Source organism: Balaenoptera musculus, chromosome 8 (genome assembly GCF_009873245.2).
Source record: "Balaenoptera musculus isolate JJ_BM4_2016_0621 chromosome 8, mBalMus1.pri.v3, whole genome shotgun sequence".
In the NCBI taxonomy this organism is placed as follows: Eukaryota; Metazoa; Chordata; class Mammalia; order Artiodactyla; family Balaenopteridae; genus Balaenoptera; species Balaenoptera musculus.
The window spans coordinates 17,685,558-17,704,142 of NC_045792.1; the positions used below are offsets into that span (position 1 = coordinate 17,685,558).

Sequence of the window (18,585 nt, forward strand, 5' to 3'; positions counted from 1 at the left end):
CTTGTTAAGATCATAGCACATTTAAATTAACAAATGAAACACCTAATGGTTTGGTCAATATCTACCCATGGAAATTTTTTTTGAAATAACTGGGTTGCCCGTGCACTTGATGAAATGGTTGACTTCAGGGCTGATGAAGCAGACGTGGTCAGAGCAGTCATGAAACTGACTGTTGGCAAAGTACTCAAAGGCAAACCCAATAATATGGTCACTGAGCCAGGTTGGAGGATCCAATAATGAGACATCTGTTTGCCGCAGCAGACTCCATGTAACTCAAGACTACTGGAGCCATCTTGTACTGACTAGAGCGGCTCAGAAATTCCAGAAGCTGCCTCAGGGCTCACCACTCCCACCAGCCTTCAGGCACCTCTGTATTGGTCGGAAAGCTGGAAATGGGTTTTAGGGTAAACAAGTGTAAAAGCTTAACTTTGAATTAGCCTGTGTACATGAATTTATGCTTCATTCTGTGTTTTTCCTCATACCTTTCAATGTGTGTGTATAAACTAAATGAACTAAATGCTTTAAAATATTTGGAAAGTTAACCAGAAAGCACACTTGTAATGTATTCAAACAGTTGTGATTGTACATATATATCAAAAGTATTAAATAAGTAGATTTACATAAAGAACAATCAAGTTATCTGTGAAATTATTAAGAGAGTTCTACTCCCAAACATGAAATCATGCCATATTACTATTGGTTTTCTACTCCTGACTATACATTTTCAGTTTTACTCCTTTATTTTCTCTCCTCTCCTTTCTTCTCCTTTCCCCTCCCTTCCCCTCCTCTTTTTCCCTCCTTTGCTCCCTCCCTCCTTCATTTCTCTTTTTTCCTTCCCTCCCTTCCTTCTTCCATAAAATACACAGTGAATCCATGCTATGCACCCTGTATTGTGTTAGCTGTGGAGACATGTGGAGACAAAAGCAAGACACACCCAATCTCCCCTTAACAACAATTTTATATTTTAAGTTGGAAGACTTAGATGGAAATTGGGAAACAAAATGAAAAATTACAGTATCATTAACAATAATGATTAGCAAATGTTTTCTTTGCGTCAATGCTGTTCTAACCATTTTAATTGTATTTTCTAATTTATCCTCACAACAACCCTATGAAACTAGTAGAACTGCTTCCCCTCTTCTACAGAAAGTGAAACTGAGGCCCTGAGAAAGTTAAATAACTTGGCCAGGGATGCAGAGCTAGTAAGTGGTGCGAAGTGTGATTCAACAGCAGGGAGGCGGGCTTCAGAACCTGTAGTCTTAACCACTAAATTGTACCACACACTAGAGAAGTTCTTTGGTTGACAAGAAGGGAATAAATTAAACAGCTTAGCTGGTTTATTTTGACCATAAATTTTTAATATATATGTATTTCGTGCCTTTTATGTAAGTATAATTTTGACGTAGCTTAGCAGTGAACCTTTCCTCTTGATGTGGTTACTATGGGTTCTTTTACTAAGCTTTAGTTCACATTTATCTTTTAATGTATGGAATCCAGTTCTGCTTGAAAATATGCTCCAAATTTTGACTGCAGAACTAGAAGGTGTTCTGGCTACCAAGTAGATTGATCAAATAAACCTTCCAAATAAATGGCTTTTCAAATGGGTTTGGCAAAGGATATGTGTGTAGTAGAGATACATTTCATGTTTAAGCAATGATAGACTGTTCCCTTAGGAGAAGATGGTTAGAATTGCACAGCTAGCATTTCCCACGGCAATTTCGAGATAAATAAGGGAATCTTTCAGTTTAGGAACTGATGTGCTCTCTACAGCTACAGCCTTATCTAAAAGCTCATATTTCAGATTCTACAGAGAAATGCTTCAGTTTCTGTGTGTGTGTGTATTATATATGTATCAAGTGGTTTCTAATTTTTTTTCCCATGAAAATGTGCCAAATAATCCTAGAGGGGGAAAAAAAGGGTTCTTTGTATATTTTGGATAACAGTTCTTTGTCAGATGTATCTTTTGCAAATACTTTCTCTGTCTGCAGCTTTTCTTCTCATTCTCTTGCCTTTCATAGAGCACAAGTTTTTAATTATAAAGATGTCCAGATTATGAATTATTTCCTTCATGGATTGTGCCTTTGGTATGATATCTAAAAAGTCATCTCCATACCCAAGGTCATTTAGGTTTTCTCCTTTGTTATCTCCTAGAAGTTTTATAGTTTTATAGTTTTGCATTTTACATTTAGGTCTATGATTCATTTTTAGTTAATTTTTGGAAAGGGTGTAAGCTCTGTGTCTCGATTTTTTTTTTTTTGTAATGGATGGATGACCAGTTGTTCCAGTATCAGTTATTGAAAAGACTGTCTTTGCTCCATTGTCAAGCATCAGTTGACTTTATTTATGTGGTTCTGTTTCTGGAGTCTCTTTTCTGTTCCCTTGACTAGTTCATCATTCTTTCACCAATAATATCATACTGCCTTGATTACTGTAGCTTTATAGTAATTCTTGAAGTCAGGTAGCGTCAGTCCTCTGACTCTGTTCTTTAATATTGATTTGCCTACCCTGGGGGTTTTTCCTCTCCATATAAACTTTAGAATCAGTTTTTCATATTTTGTATGACTGGATTTTGTCATTCTTTTGTCTATCTAGATTCAATCAAGTGGATAGAAAGATCTACTCAACTGGTTCTTATGGTAAAGATACTCTTTGCCCTCTTTACTGATCTTAATAATAATTTTAATTTAACTAATTGTTTCTGATTAATTATGAAAGGAAGTACACAATTATTATTTGCAGCTGATATGATTATATACCCAGAAAAACCAATCTAGTGAAAGGAACAAATGTGTAAACTTATTATTACAAAAAGTGAATAATTTGAAAGATATATAAGGAGAACTCCATGGGCATCTAAAAGAGATTGCTGCAAACTTGGCCTCAGACTGTTAAAAATGGCTTCGTGAGGGGAAAATGGGAATTATTGTTTAATGGTCACAGAGTTTCTATCTGGAGCAATGAAACTGTTTCGGAAATAGATACTGGTGATTATAAATGTTATTAATGCCATTGTATTATACACTTTAAAATGGTGAAAATGTTAAAGTTTTATGTCATATTTAACCACAATTTTTACAATTAATAATGTAATGTACCCCAAATCATTGAATTATATACTTTAAATAGGTGAATAGTATGTTATGTACGTTATATCTCAATAAAGCTTTTTTTTTCCTTAAAGAATTGCTTCACCGGGACTTCCCTGGTGGCGCAGTGGTTAAGAATCTGCCTGCCAGTGCAGGGGACACGGGTTCGAGCCCTGGTCTGGGAAGATCCCACATACCTCAGAGCAACTAAGCCCGTGCACCACAACTACTGAGCCTGCACTCTAGAGCCCGCGAGCCACAACTACAGAGCCCACATGCTACAACTACTGAAGCCCGTGCACCTAGAGCCAGTGCTCTGCAACAAGAGAAGCCACCACAATGAGAAGCCCGCGCACCACAATGAAGAGTAGCCCCCGCTCGCCACAACTAGAGAAAGCCCATGCACAGCAATGAAGACCCAACACAGCCAAAATAAATAAATAAATAAATAAATAAATAAATAAATAAATAAATAATTTTAAAAAAAAGAATTGCTTCACGGAGCTGATGACATTTGATTCTCAAAAGATGAGAGGAAGATTACCAGATAGAGAGGAGGAGAGAGGATTTTTAGGCAGAGCTATTCTTGGCACTGAGATTTTTTTCCTTTCAGAAAAAAAAACTTTATCTTTACTACATATCTGTAAACTGTGGCCATAAGTCCAGAACCATTAACCTTCCATCAAGAACAATTCTTTGAGTCAAGAAGGCAATTAATGTCAAAGAGAAAAGAAAAAAGAGCAAAAAGTCTAACCTAAGTATTTAAAGGGCTTGGAGAAGCTCTGAGGAACAAACTAATAAGCAGAATCAGCCATTCTGGTTTCCTTCTTTCTGACAATGGTTTTCATTAATTATAGCTACGCAATTCTGCATTATTTTGTTCTTTTTTATGGCTGAGTAATATTCCACTGTATATATGTACCACATCTTCTTTATCCATTCATCCGTTGATGGACATTTAGGTTGGTTATCTGTCCTGGTTATGGTAAATACTGCTGCAATGAACATTGGGGTGCACGTATCTTTTCGAATTATGGTTTTCTCTGGATATATGCCTAGGAGTGGGATTGCTGGACCATATGGTAGCTCTATGTTTAGTTTTTTAATGAACCTCCATACTGTTCTCCATAATGGCTGTTACCAATTTACATTCCCACCAACAGTGTAAGAGGGTTCCCTTTTCTCTACAGCCTCTCCAGCATTTATTGTTTGTAGACCTTTTGATGATGGCCATTCTGACCAGTATGAGGTAATACCTCATTGTAGTTTTGATTTGCATTTCTCTGATAATTAATGATGTTGAGCATCTTTTCATATGATTTTTGGCTATCCCTGAGAGACATTTTTGATTGTCACAACTAAAGCAGAGTGGGGGTTTGTTGGGGGGCGGGGAGGCTGAAGAGTTGCTGCTATCATCTAGTGGATAGAAGTCAAGGTGCATTATCTGACAATGCACAGGACAGCCCCCAAAAACAAAAACTGATTGGACCAAAATATCAATCATTCTACAGTTGAGAGACCTGCTCTACAGGAAATACCTGAGTGGGAATTACGAAGGTATATGGTAAGTAAATGTATCTTTAACTTTACAAGAAACAGCCAAACTGTTTTCCAGAGTGGGTATATTTTTTGGCATTCTCACCAGCAATGAGAGTTCCAGGAGTTCCACATTCTTACCAGCAGTTGATATTGCAGGGTTTTCTTTAGTTGTATTTTTTACCATTCTCCTAGGTACATAGGGACAGCTCATCAGAGTTTTAATTTGGATTTCCTTAATGGCAACCCATATTGATTATATATGTTTTAATTTGCTTATTTGCTAGCCATATATCCTCTTTGGTAAAGGATCTATTCAAGTTTTGGGGCCCAATTGTTAATTGAATTGTTTGCTTTCTTACTGTTGAATTTTGAGAGTTTCTTATACAGTTGACCCTTGAACAATGCGGGGGCTGGGGTACCAACCCTCCACGCAATCCAAAATCCAAGTATAACTTACAGTCAGCCCTTGGTATATGCAGTTCCTCCACATCCTTGGTTCCACATCCATGGATTCAACCAACTGCAGATCGTGTAGTACTGTCATGTTTACTATTGAAAATATCCTCATGTAAGTGGACCTGTGCTGTTCAAACCCATGTTATTCAAGGGTTCGCTGTATATTATGGATACAAGTGCTTTGTTGAATGTGTGACTTGCAAATATTTTCTCCCAGTCTGTAGCTTGTCTTTTCATTCTCTCAACAGTGTCTTTCACAAAGGAAAATGTTTTAATTTTGATGAAGTCCCACTTATCACTTTTTAATTTTATGGGTTGCGTTTCTAGTTTTATACTTAAGAAATCTGACTAACCACAGGTGGTTAAGATATTCTGTTTTCCTTAAAACTTTTGTGGGTTTAGACTTTATCTCTGATCCACTTGAGTTAATTTTTGTATAAGGGGTGAGGTTTAGGTTGATATTCATTTATTACCATACGGATGGCTGATTGTTCTAACCATATTGTAAAATTTTCATTTTTCCATTGAATTGCCTTTCTACATTCATCAAAAATCAAGTAGCCATATTTGTATGGCTACATTCCTGGAATTTCTATTCTGTTTTACTCGTCTTTGTATCCATCCCTTCATTAATTCTGTACTGTGTCAACTATTGTAGCTTTATAGTAAGTCTTGAAATTTTTTAGTGTGGCCTCCAACTTTATTCTTCTTTTTAAAACTTGCTTTGTCTATGCTAGTTCCCTTGCTTTTCCATATAAATTTTAGAATCATCTTGTCTAGATCAACAAAAATTCCTGTGAAGATTTTGTTTCAAATTGTGTAAAATCTGTAGTTTGGAGACAGTTAACATTTTAAATATTGAGTCTTCCAATCCGCGAACACAATATGTCTCTCCATTTATATGTCTATAATTTTTTTCATCAGTGTTTTATAGTTTTCAGACTACAGATTCTGCCCCATTTTGTTAGAATTTTATCTCAGGATTTCACTTTTTAATTTCTTGTAAATGGCATTGTGTGGGGTACTTTATACTGTTTATTTCTAATTTTTCATTGCTAAAAATACAATATATAGAAATACAATTGAATTTTATGTTGACCTTATATCCTATGACCTTGATAAACTTGCATAGTACTTGTAGAAATGTTTTTGTAGGTTCTTTGGGATTTTCTATGTAGACAATCATGTCATCTGCAAATAGGGACAGTTTTATCTCTTCATTTCCAACCTACATGTGCTTTACTTCCTTTTCCTTCTCTTACTGCAATGGCTAGCCCTTCCAGTACGATGTTAAACAGAAGTGTTGAAAAGGGACATCCTTGCCTTCTTTACGATCTCAAGGATAAAGTATTCAATCTTTCACCATTAAGAATGATGTTAGCTGTATATTTGCTATGGATGTCCTTTAACGAATTAAGGAAGCTCTTTTTCATTCCAAGCTTCCTAAAGGTTTTGTCATAAATGACTGTGAATTTTGTCAAATATTTTTTTCTGTATAAATTGATATGATCTGGTATTTCTTTTTCTGTAGCCTGTTGACATGGTTGATTATACTGATTGACTTTTTAAAACATTGAACCAGCAATTGTATTCCTGGGATAAAACCAAGTTGGTCATGGTATATTATTCTTTTTATATATTGCTATATTTGATTTGCTAATATTTTGTTGAGAATTTTTGCACCTATGTTCATAAGGAATATTGGTCTGTTATTTTATTTCCTTGTACTGTGTTTGGTTTTGGCATCAGGGTAATGCTGGCCTAATAAAATAATTTGGGAGCTTTCCTTTCTCTTCTATCCTTTGGAAAAAGAGATTGTGTAAAATTGGTGTTATTTATTTTTTAAGTGTTTGATAGAATTTTCCCATGTAACTATCTGAGCCTAGATACTTCTTTTTCAGAAGAGTTTTAACTATGAATTCTATTTATTTAATTGATTTAGGACTATTCAGAACATCTATTTATTCTTGGGTGACTTTTGGTAGTTTGTGGTCTTTAAGGTATTCATCCATTTTATCTAAGTTTTCAAATTTATATTCCTAAAGTTTTTTGTGGTTTTCCCATATCATCATTTAATGTCTGTGACTTCCATTTGTCAATTCTCATATTGGTTATTTATGCCTTCTTTTTTTTTTTTCTTTATAAGTTTGGCTAAAGTTTTATCAATTCTAATAATCATTTTAAAGAACCAACTTTTGTTCTATTGATTTTCTCGATTGTATTCTCTATTGTATTCTGTTTTCAATTTTAATGATTTCTACTGTAATATCAATATTTATTATTTCCTTCTTTCTGCTTGCTTTTTATAGTTCTTTAAGGTGGAAAATTAGATTATTGATTTGGTACCTTTCTTCTTTTTTAGAACAACCACTTAATGCTATAAATTTCACTCTAAGTACTGCTTTAGCTGTGTACAACAAATATTAGTGTTATATTTCCATTTTCATTTTTGTTTAGTTCAAAATGTTTTCTAGTGTCCCTTGAAACTTATTCTTTGATTCATCAATTATATAGAAGTGTGTCATTTAATTTCCAAATGTTGAGAGTTTTACCAATTATTGTTCTGTTGCTGATTTCCAGGGTAATTTCATTATGTCAAAAAACACACTTTGTGTAATTTCAATAATTTTAAAATCTGTTAAGGTCTGTTTTATGATTCTAGATATGTTCTGTCTTGATGAATGTTTCATGTGCACTGAAAAAATCATGTATTCTGCTGTTGTTGGGTGAAATGTTATATAAATGTCAAGCAGATCCAGTTATTGTATTCCTTAGTTCTTCTATATTTTTGCTGACTGTATTAGATTCCTAGGGCAGCCATAAAAAATTGTCACAAACCTGATGGCTTAAAACAACATAAATTTATTCTCTCACAGTTATGGAGGTCAGAATTCTAAAATCAAGATGTCAACAGAGAAGATTCCTTCTGGAGGCTCTGAGGGAGAGTATATTCCATGCCTCTCTCCTGGCTTCTGGTGGATGCTAGCAATCCTTGCTATTCTTGACCTATAGATGCATCACTGCAATCTCTGCCATCATCTTCACATCACCTTCCCCTTGTGTGTCTTCTCCCTTCTCCTCTTTTAAAAAGATACTTGTCATTAGCTTTGGGTCCACCCTAATCCAGGATGATCTCATCTCAAGATCTTTAACTTAATTACACCTGCAAAGAGTATTTTTCTAAATAGGTTAGATTCAGAGGTTTCAGGCAGACATATCTTTTGGAAGGGAGGGCCACCTTTCAACCCACTACACTGACTTTCTGTCTACTTGTTCTATCAATTACTGAGAGCAATGTAGGAGTCAACAATTTAACTTTGGATTTGTCCTTTTTTTCTTTCATTTTTATGTGCTTTTCTTGAAATATTTTGAAGCTGTCAGTTGTATACAAATGTATGGTGGTTATAAATTTAGGATGAATTTATTCTTTTATCATTATATAATGATCCTATTTACTTCTGGTAGTTTTTCTTTTTCTGAAATCTACTTTGTTATTAGTAAATCCATACAAGCATTATTTTGGTTGATATTTGCATGGCATATCTATTTCCATCATTTTACTTTTAGCCTACTTGTATTTAAAATGGGTGTATTATAAATAATTTATGGTTGGTTCACTGTTTTTTTAATCCATTCTGAGTCATTGTCTTTAAATTGGTATGTTTGGACTACTTATATTTAATGTATTTATTGATATGTTTTGACTTAGGGCTGCCATTTTACTTGTTTTCTCTCTTTTTAATTCTTCTATAACGATCTTGAAATATACCCAGAGTGCTCTCTTCTCCTTAACAAGCTTTGCCTTCAAGGGAAACTATTTCACCAGAACTTAAATTACTTGGGTTTACCAAAGCCTAACCAACCTGAGGGAAGGAAAATACCCAAATCCAGCTACCCAATAGATCATGTCCAGCTTTCAATAAAATATTACAAGGGATGCACAAAACAAAAAAAAATACACAGTCTGAAGCAACAATATGGGCATCAGAGCCAGACTCAGCTATAGTAGAGACTTTGGAATGATCAGACCAGGAATTAAAAATAACTATAATTAATGTGCTAAGGTTCTAATGGGAAAAGTGGGCAACATACAGGAACAAATAGGTAATGTAAGCAGAGATATGGAAACTCTAAGAAAGAATCAAAAAGAAACGCTAGAAATAAAAAACACCGTAAGAGAAACAAAGAATGACTTTGATGAACTTGTTAGTAGACTAAACACAGCCAAGAAAAGAACCAGTGAGCTTGAAGGTATGTCAGTAGAAACTTCCCAAACTGAAAAGCAAAGGCAAAAAGGAACAGAACACCTAAGAACTATGGGACAAATATAAAAAGTATAGCATACACATACTGGAAACATCAGAAGAAAAAGAAAGAGAAAAGAACAGAAGAAATATTTGAAATAATAATGACTGAGAATTATCCAAAATTAATAACAAACACCAAACCATAGACCCAGGAAACTTAGAAAACACCACAGAAGATAAATAATTTAAAAAATCTACACCTAAGCATATCATCTCAAAGTACAGAAAATCAAAGACAAAGAGAAAAATCATGATAGAAGCCAGAGGGAGAGAAAACATCCTACCTATTGAGGAAAAAGAATAAGGTATCTGTGTTTCTATTGCACAAAACTTATGCATATGTTAGGTTACATGGCAAAAGGAAATTAAAATCAAAGGTGCAATTAAGGTTGCTAATCAGCTGACCTTAAAATAGGGAATACTGAATTATGCTGAATTATCCAGGTGGGTCAAAAGTAACCACAAGAGTCCTCAAAAGTAAAAAAGAGAGGCAGAAGAGGGAGAACCAAAGAGATGGTGGTGTGAGAAGAACTTGGCCCAAAGTTGAAGATGGAGGAGCCAGAGAAAACAGACGAGCTCTAGAAGCTAGAAAAGGCAAGGAGATGAACTCTCCCATAGAGTGTCCAGAAGGGTGCGCACACTGCCAGCACCTTGATTTTAACCCAGTGAGGTTCATTCTGGAATTTTGACCTCAAGAAACATAAGATAATACATTTGTATCATGTAAGCCACCAAGTGTGTGATAATTTGTCACAGCAGCAGTAGAAAACTAATACAATTATAACTACTGTTTTAAAGTTTTTGATAATTTCAACATCTACATTATCTCAGGGTTGGTGACTTTGCTTATTCTCCTGCAAGTTGTAATTTTCCTGGTTCCTCATATGCTTAATAGTTTTGGCTTATATTTGGATATTTTAACTACTGTGCTGTGAGATTCTGGATCTTGTTTAAACTCTAAAGATAATGTTGATTTTTTTAAATCAGGCAATTGATCTAGTTAGGTTAAAGCCATTAGTTCCAACCCACCTTTTGTGGGCTCTAGTTTCAAGGTCTGTTCAGTTCTCAAAACCTTTGGCTGTACTGTTTGAATCTGTCCCATGCATGTAATATCCAGTGGTCAGTCTGGGACCTGGGCAATGGTCCAGCCTGTAACTGAATTCCCTAAGCCTTTAGTGTGCTATTTAGGGTAAGAGTGACACATGCTAAACTCAGAGTTGAGCCCAGGAGTTCATCCACCACTTTATGGGATAACTCTTTTGAGCTTTGTCTTTGCAATCTCCCCAAACCTTTCCCATTCTATGGGATCCCTACTTTTGACAAACGGGGCAAGAAGAAGGTTTCTCAGCCTGAGTGGGAAACCTAATGTGTTTCCCTAGAATTCCTGTAGCACCTGAGATCAGGCAGGAACATTTAGACAAGGTCTGATAAAGGCAAGCTGACCACCACATGAGGTTCTAAACTCTTAAGGGAAATATGATTTTTGTAAGATTCAGTGTGTAATGAGATTTTTAACTTGAACAGTAGTATAGCAATGAGGGAAAACTTAAACTCTTTATTTTTAGACAATTGTAAATTCACATGCAGTTGTCAGAAACAATAGAGAGACCTCATATACCCTTTACCCAGTTTCCACAATGATAACATCTTGTAAAACTGTAGTAAAATATCACAACCAGCATATTGACACTGAATATAGTCAAGATACAGAACATTTCCATCACCACTAGCCTCCTTCATGTAGCCCTTTTTAGTCACACTTACTTCCCTTCCAGGTCCACCCCTCCTTAATCCCTTAACCCCTGAAAACCATTTATCTGTTCACCATTCCTCCATTATTTCAAGAATATTATGCAATGGAATCACACAATATATGAACCATAAATATGAGTGAGGAAAAACAAATAATTTTGTGCCTGACCCTTAAAATGAGTCATATAAAGGGGAAAGTCTCTTTAAAATAGTAGTAGCAGGATTCAATAATAATTCAATAATAGTAGATCAGGATTCAATGCTCAGTTTCTCTTAGCCCAGTTGCCTCATTCTTTTAACAACATGTTACAAATATATTTTTTTCAAATATAAATATTAGGGGTATATATATTTCAAATATATATTAGAGATAAATATATAGTAAATACATATAAATATATAATTCAAATACGTATATATTTCATATATATAGACACTGATACATAATTTTTCAGAAGACTCTAAGATCTTTTGTTCTCCATGAGACAGCTGACCAAATATCACTAATTACTACATAATCTTATCCATCATTTTCTAGTCATTGGTACCTTCTACTCATTGCCTGAAAATTTTGAAGAAACTGACTTATAGTCTTCATCATTAAAAATCCTGATATCGTCCAAGTAGACCTCAATGTCCAGGAGGCAACTCCTCCAATACCTAAATTTTTTTGTTCCTTAACCTCAGCTTTAGAAATCTAAAAAAGTAGTCATATGGCAATTCAACTTTCTGTCACCCTCCCCTATTTAATTGTACCATACCATTTTTTTCTGCTTCCAATTTTTTCCTGTTAACTTCTTTCCATAAGAATTTAAATGCATTCACATATCTCTCATATTGAAAAAAGAACTGCTATACTAACTTTTGCTTATTCCCTATCCCTACCCAGTTAAACTTCTCAGGAGTTCTCGTCAATCACTTTCTTTCCTACCACTCACTTCTCAGACCAGTGCTTTTTTTGTTCTTCGGGGCAATAGCACTAGCAACTTTTTTTTCTTTTTTAAAATTTTTATTGGGGTATAGTTGATTTACAATGTTGTGTTAGTTTCAGGTGTACAGCAAAGTGAATCTGTTATACATATACATATATCCACTCTTTCTTAGATGCTTTTCCCATATAGGCCATTACGGAGTATTGAGTAGAGTTCCCTGTGCTATACAGTAGGTCCTTTTCTTTTCATTCTGTAGCTCACTCAAGGAATTGTCACAGACACCAATGAGTTAAGCTGCCATTTATATTCTGATGATTCCTAAATCCATTTTCCTAAACCACGTCTTTCTTAGCTTCAAATTTCCATATTCAAGTCTACTGAAGAAACATTTCCATTTAGATGACATAAAAGCACCTCAAACATAAACTGTTCGTATCTAAACTTACCTTTTTTTCCAAAACTACTTCCCCTACTCTGTTCTATACTTCAGTGAATGGCATCACCAGCCATGTACTTGTACATATCTAGAATAATTACTGCTTAATTCCACCTCCTCACCCCCTCACCACAGTCAATCTATTTCCGTCAATTCTGTCTCAAATTCATTGACTTTTCTCCAACCTCATTGTTAGTACCTTATTTCAGGTCACCATTACCTCTCACCTAGATCACTGAACAGTCCTTATTTTGTAATTTAACAGTTATTTATTAAGCACCTACTATGTGCCAGCCATTGTTCTAGGCACTTGGGATATACCAACAAATAAATATAGATTAAAATCCTTCTCTTATGGAGATCACCTTATAGCAGGTCAAGATAGACAATAATCAATGAACATAATAAATAAGTAAATTATATAGTATTTTAGAAAGTTAAAAGTCAAACAGAGTAAGGGAAACACTAAGAGGTAGGGTGGGGGCTGTTTCTAGTGCTAAATAAAGAGGATGACATTTGAGCAAAAACCTGAAGGAAGAGTGTTAGCCATGTGAAAACCTGGAGGAAGAACAGGCAGAGGAAACAGCCAGTGCAAGAATGCCTTGGGCCAGGCTTTCTGTACCCTTTAATAAAAAAGCCTGACCGAGACACTGTGCCAGGAAGTCTGGGCCCTCCCATGTTCCCACTGAAGTTGGGAGCATGGCATTTTTATTTTAGAAATATAATCTCAGACTCCTGAACATAAAGATGATGTCCTATATTTCTGTATCCCTAATACCTAGTTCAGCCCCGGCACACAATCTATACTCAACAAACGTTTGCTGAATGAATGATTAGAGCAGGCCGAGACTGGGAGCCAGGGAAATTAATTAGAGGACTATTTCCACACCATAGCTGAGAAATGACAAAGGACTGGACTAAAGCAAGACTCTGGGGATGGAGATAAAAGGATAGATTTGAGAGAGATTTAGGAGGTAGAATTTGTGAGATTAGCGGCTGATTGCTTGTGGAGAGAGTTTTGGCTTGGTTGACTAATGGGCTGTGGCAACAGAGGAGAGAGAGGAGAAAGAGCAGAGAATTTGTTTCTGGGTGATCCAGTTTTGCCAAGGAGGGTGGTGAAGAGGAGCGTAAACTCAGTGTGCTTTTCTTTGTGTTGGTAACACTAGTGGAACTGAGGTGGAGATAACCGATGAATGTATTGAATAGTGGGGCACAGAAGAGATCTCAGCTCTGGAAGTACGTAGGCAGCGATTCTCAAACTTCAGTGGACATGTGAATCAGCTGGGGGACTTGTTAAAACTTTATCATTTTATTTTTTTATTGAAGTATAGTTGATTTACAATGTTGTGTTTCTGGTGTACAGCAAAGTGATTCAGTTACATATATATTCTTTTTCAGATTCTCTTCCATTATAGATTATTACAAGATATCGATATAGTTCCCTGTGCTATACAGTAGGTCCTGCTGTTTATCTTTTTTTTTTTTTTTTTGGCTGCACCGCACGGCATGCTGGATCTTTAGTTCCCCAACAAGGGATCAAACCTGTGCCCCCTGCAGTGGAAGAGCAGAGTCTTAACCACTGGACCCTCTATTGTATATATAGTAGTGTGTATCTGTTGATCCCAAACTCCTAATTTACCCCACCCCTGACCCCACTTTCCTCTTTGGTAACCATAAGATTGTTTTCTATGCCTGTGAGCCTATTTCTGTTTTGTAAATAACTTCATTTGTATCATTTTTTTAGATTCCACAAATAAGTGATATCATATAATATTTGTCTTTCTCTGTCTGACTTGATGAAATGAACTTAGTATGATAAACTCTAGGTCCGTCCAGGTTGCTGCAAATGGCATTATTTCATTCTTTTTTATGGCTGAGTAATATTCCATTATATAAATGTACCACATCTTCTTTATCCATTCATCTGTGGATGGACACTTATGTTGCTTCCATGTCTTGGCTATTGTAAATAGCGTTGCTATGAACATCGGGGTGCATGTATCTTTTCTGATTAGAGTTTTCAAAACTTCATTATTTTAGTCTCAAGTCCAAAGATTTCTTTTTAGTAGCTCTGGAGTAGGGCTCCGGAATCTGCATTTTACACACACATGCACAAACACAGGTGTTCCAGTGCAGAGAGTGTCCAGACCTCACGTTTTTTTTTTTAAATTAATTAATTAATTTATTTATTTATTTTTGGCTGTGTTGGGTCTTCGTTTCTGTGCGAGGGCTTTCTCTAGTTGCGGCAAGCGGGGGCCACTCTTCATCACGGTGCGCGGGCCTCTCACTATCGCGGCCTCTCTTGTTGCGGAGCACAGGCTCCAGACACGCAGGCTCAGTAGCTGTGGCTCACGGGCCTAGTTGCTCCATGGCATGTGGGATCTTCCCAGACCAGGGCTCGAACCCGTGTCCCCTGCATTGGCAGGCAGATTCTCAACCACTGCACCACCAGGGAAGCCCCAGACCTCACTTTAAGAAACACTAATATTGGTGGTGGGTGGGACCTGAGCCTATGAATTAAAGGGTACAAGCATGAACGAGAAGAGGATTGATGGAAGAAATCTAGAAAACACATATTTACAGAGAGGACTCACAGAGAGAAAGCTTCTGAGCTGTGGTTTGAGAGCTCTACTATTTACCAGTTCACATCATCGTCTGAACATCCTACATTTGTGGTCCTTCTTGTTTGGAGCTGAGGGTTTGTATTAGACAAAGGTGAAATAGATACTTTGAAAAGAAGTTGGGTTCAAATTTAGAAGAACGTTGAATAGCTAACTAAGGAGTTGATCTCCTCAGTGCTACCACCTGTGAAAGCCATTGGTGAAAGTTTTTGATCAGGTCAAGAAGATGATGAAAGCAGAATTTTCGAAAGATCGGATTTGTACTAAATGGTTGAGAAGAGGAGAAAGTAAAGCAAAATCAGTTTTTAAAAAAGACTGCAGAAAGGGAAAATCAAAAAATGTGAACTGAACTATGTAAAGAATTTTTAAAAACCCTGTGAAAAAAGCAGGGGCTGACACAGAGATTTAATTGGATTGGAGGCTCAGAGGTCAAGGTCGGAGAGAATGTTTAGAAGGGATGGTTAGCAGGGCCAGACACTACAGAGACAGCAGTAAATCCACCTGCCACTGAAAAAAATAATAATAATAGAATACATGGTGTCAAAGGAATAACTGCTGAACAAAGGGCCCTCTCATCCACATCTGTTGCTAAGATAACATGCTTTTAACTTTTAATTCTTTCATTGATCACACTGAGCATTCAAAGTCACCCTTTCTGAAATTCTGAAAAAGGAAACAATTCCTACCTTTTCAAGGTCTTTGGAAGAGAAGTAAATGACCCAGAAAACTAAGATAAACATCAACGTCAGCAGTAATTTATGAGCTACAGCATTTGGATACAAAGCAAGAATCCTGTAAGAGAGGACAGGAGAAATAATCACACGTTAAATCAAATAAATATAACATTGCTGTGTATACCTAGGTTCCTCTTCAGTACTTTTCCAGAATAGGTTTGTGTGCTGTACAACTGCTCTCTTTTGAGTTTCCAGGAAATTCCATCATATGTTCTATTAGAAATCAGAAACAATTGTCCTCCCCAAAGCAGAGAGCTGAACTGGGTGAGGCAGGAAAGAACTCCTGGTTTCTGACGCTCAGATGAACTCTTTCGTTTGGAATCACATCAGGGGTCTGAGCCTTTTCTCTCATGACTGTTTACCCCAAGAAACACTTTTTTTCTGATGCCCTCTGATGAACTCTGGTCTCTAAATCTCTCTCAGATACACACACATGCACACACGCATGCACGCACATATGCATTATCTAGTATCCACTCTCCCTTGTCTTACATGCTTCTGGGGGCTTCCTTCTAAATCTCCCCTTTGTTTTCTTAGGCAGCTTGTTTCCACCTCAGGTTTTTAATCACCTCATGCTAAAGTAGTTGAGAAACATTGCCATAAAGGGCAAGAGTGTATTGTTTAGAGAAGGTCATTGTTGAGTGGCCAGAATTTTAGTTTTTGTTTTGCAAACCCAGAATACCAAAAGTATGTGCCAAAGAGTTAAATTACAGCAGCGTTTCCCAAACTTCTTTTGCCTGGGACCCACAGTAAGAACATCATATCAAATCTCATTTCAGGGCACACACACACACACACACACACACACACACACACACACCCCAAAGTTTCATAAAACAATCCTTATCCTTACTGCATGCAATGTACTGTGATATTTTCTAGTTATTCTATTTTACTCTATACTACTCTATTCCATTTTTAAAGTATTTTTCATGCCCAAATAAGATAATTTTACTATCCCCTAAAGGGTTGCAATGTACAATTTGAAAAGCACCGACTGGTCTATGGTTCTCCCTCCTGTCTCTGCCAGTACGGTACCTATGGATGAATATCTCCTCCATCATATTCACATATTTTCTCACAGGAATTACAGCCGTCCTGAGTTTCTTTGGATAAAGCAGTCTTTGCATTTACTTCGGGACTGGAGTCTCCCTATAAGCTTCACTGATCAAAAGCTGAAATGCCATTTGTGGCCAGAATGTGCCAGGTAGAATCACAGCCCTCCCCAGCGATGAAATGCCCTTGCTCACTCCACAGAGCCAGAGAAAGAAGCCAGGAGGGAGTTCGTTTCAGAGAACGGACATATCTAATCCCAGCCCAGGGTCACCTTTGGTTGAGGTCTTACGTAGTTATTTATTTACTTATTTACTTGGTGGATTTCCTTTGCTTATGCCCTCGTTTCGCTGTCATGTGGAAATTAGTCACTTCCACAGTAGCAGAAGTATCGGAAAAACTGGAAAGAAGGAAAACAGAAGCCCTCGTCCACGGTTCTTGAATGACTGAGATTTGCTTTGGCTGGTTCTTCTCAACCTTTGTAGTGTGTTCTTTGGAAACACTTTCCCTTGGTCTAAACAACTGCATCCATTAAGCGCTCCAACAATGATGATTTAAATTAAATCTCAGGGGACTTCCCTGACGGTCCAGTGGTTACGACTACTCCGCGCTTCCACTGCAGGGGTCGCGTGTTCGATCCCTGGTCGGGGGACTAAGATCCCTCATACGGCGGGGCGGGGTGCAGCCGTGGCATGAATGAATGAATGAATGAATGAATAAAATCAGTCTCAGGCCATAAGAGGAGGAGCCATAGGTCTAAATCTCACTGCACTCTGCATCTTTAACAGGATAGGAGAGAATCCAAAAGAGCAAATTCTATGGGCATGGGGAATCATCGTCACTAACAGTGGGAAAGTAGTCACAATGCAGCCACCTACAGGTGGCCTGTTACCACCATATTATACCAGCCATGCTCAGTTTGCATTGCTCTGCATGGAGATAGCTATAGAGACAGAGATACCTAGGGAGAGATATGTATATAGATATACATATGTATATTTCACATATATGATATATGTATGTACATATAACATTTGTTTGTTTGCATCTGTACCAATCCGTCCAGGCACATATCCATATAACTATATGGATATCAGGGCTGTGATCACAGCATGCAGAAGATTGGCACAGAGATTCAGTAGATAATTTCTAAAGGAATGTATTGAAAGAAAAGAGATATAGATCCCGCCAGTCCTTCCCCACACCTTATAAGGCATGTTTCTCTCTACTGCCATGTACTACTGTATTGTGACAATGATAACAGTGGGTCCAGTATTCTTAAACTAAACCCTAAAAGCCTTCTCTCTTGTGTAGAACTAAATGAAAACACTTGGCTCCCTAAATCTTTGATGATAAATGTGTGCTCTGAGCCACAGCATAATTACCACAGCCCCATAGATAATAGCATAGTAAACAGACACATGCTTTGTACCCCTAAAATATATAATTAACTCATTTTGTTTGCATAAGACTTGCTGAGCTAGTCAGGACAAATACTACCACCCCAGTGTAACAAAGAGCCTGGGACACGGAGAAGGGCTACAAAAGTGGCCTGAGGTCATCGTGTCAGCAGTTGAGCTGAGGCTAGAGCTTCCTTGACTTGTGCGGGCATGCAGCCCACAGGAATGGGCATGGTGGTTTCAGGGTATGGCTCCACATCCTGGAGACT

General features: G+C 37.0%; 1 protein-coding gene across 1 annotated transcript in view; it reads right to left on the reverse strand.

The window, feature by feature from the left end:
- NXPE2 (neurexophilin and PC-esterase domain family member 2) overlaps positions 1–16,927 on the reverse strand; it is a 28,510-nt gene extending 11,583 nt beyond the window's left edge. The window contains exons 1-2 of the mRNA XM_036861690.1: positions 16,902–16,927; positions 15,816–15,921 (exon numbers count right to left, since the gene is read on the reverse strand). Of these exons, the coding sequence (XP_036717585.1) occupies positions 15,816–15,921; positions 16,902–16,927 (132 nt within the window). The remainder of the gene's footprint in view (positions 1–15,815; positions 15,922–16,901) is intronic.
- Between the last annotated feature and the right edge of the window lie 1,658 nt (positions 16,928–18,585).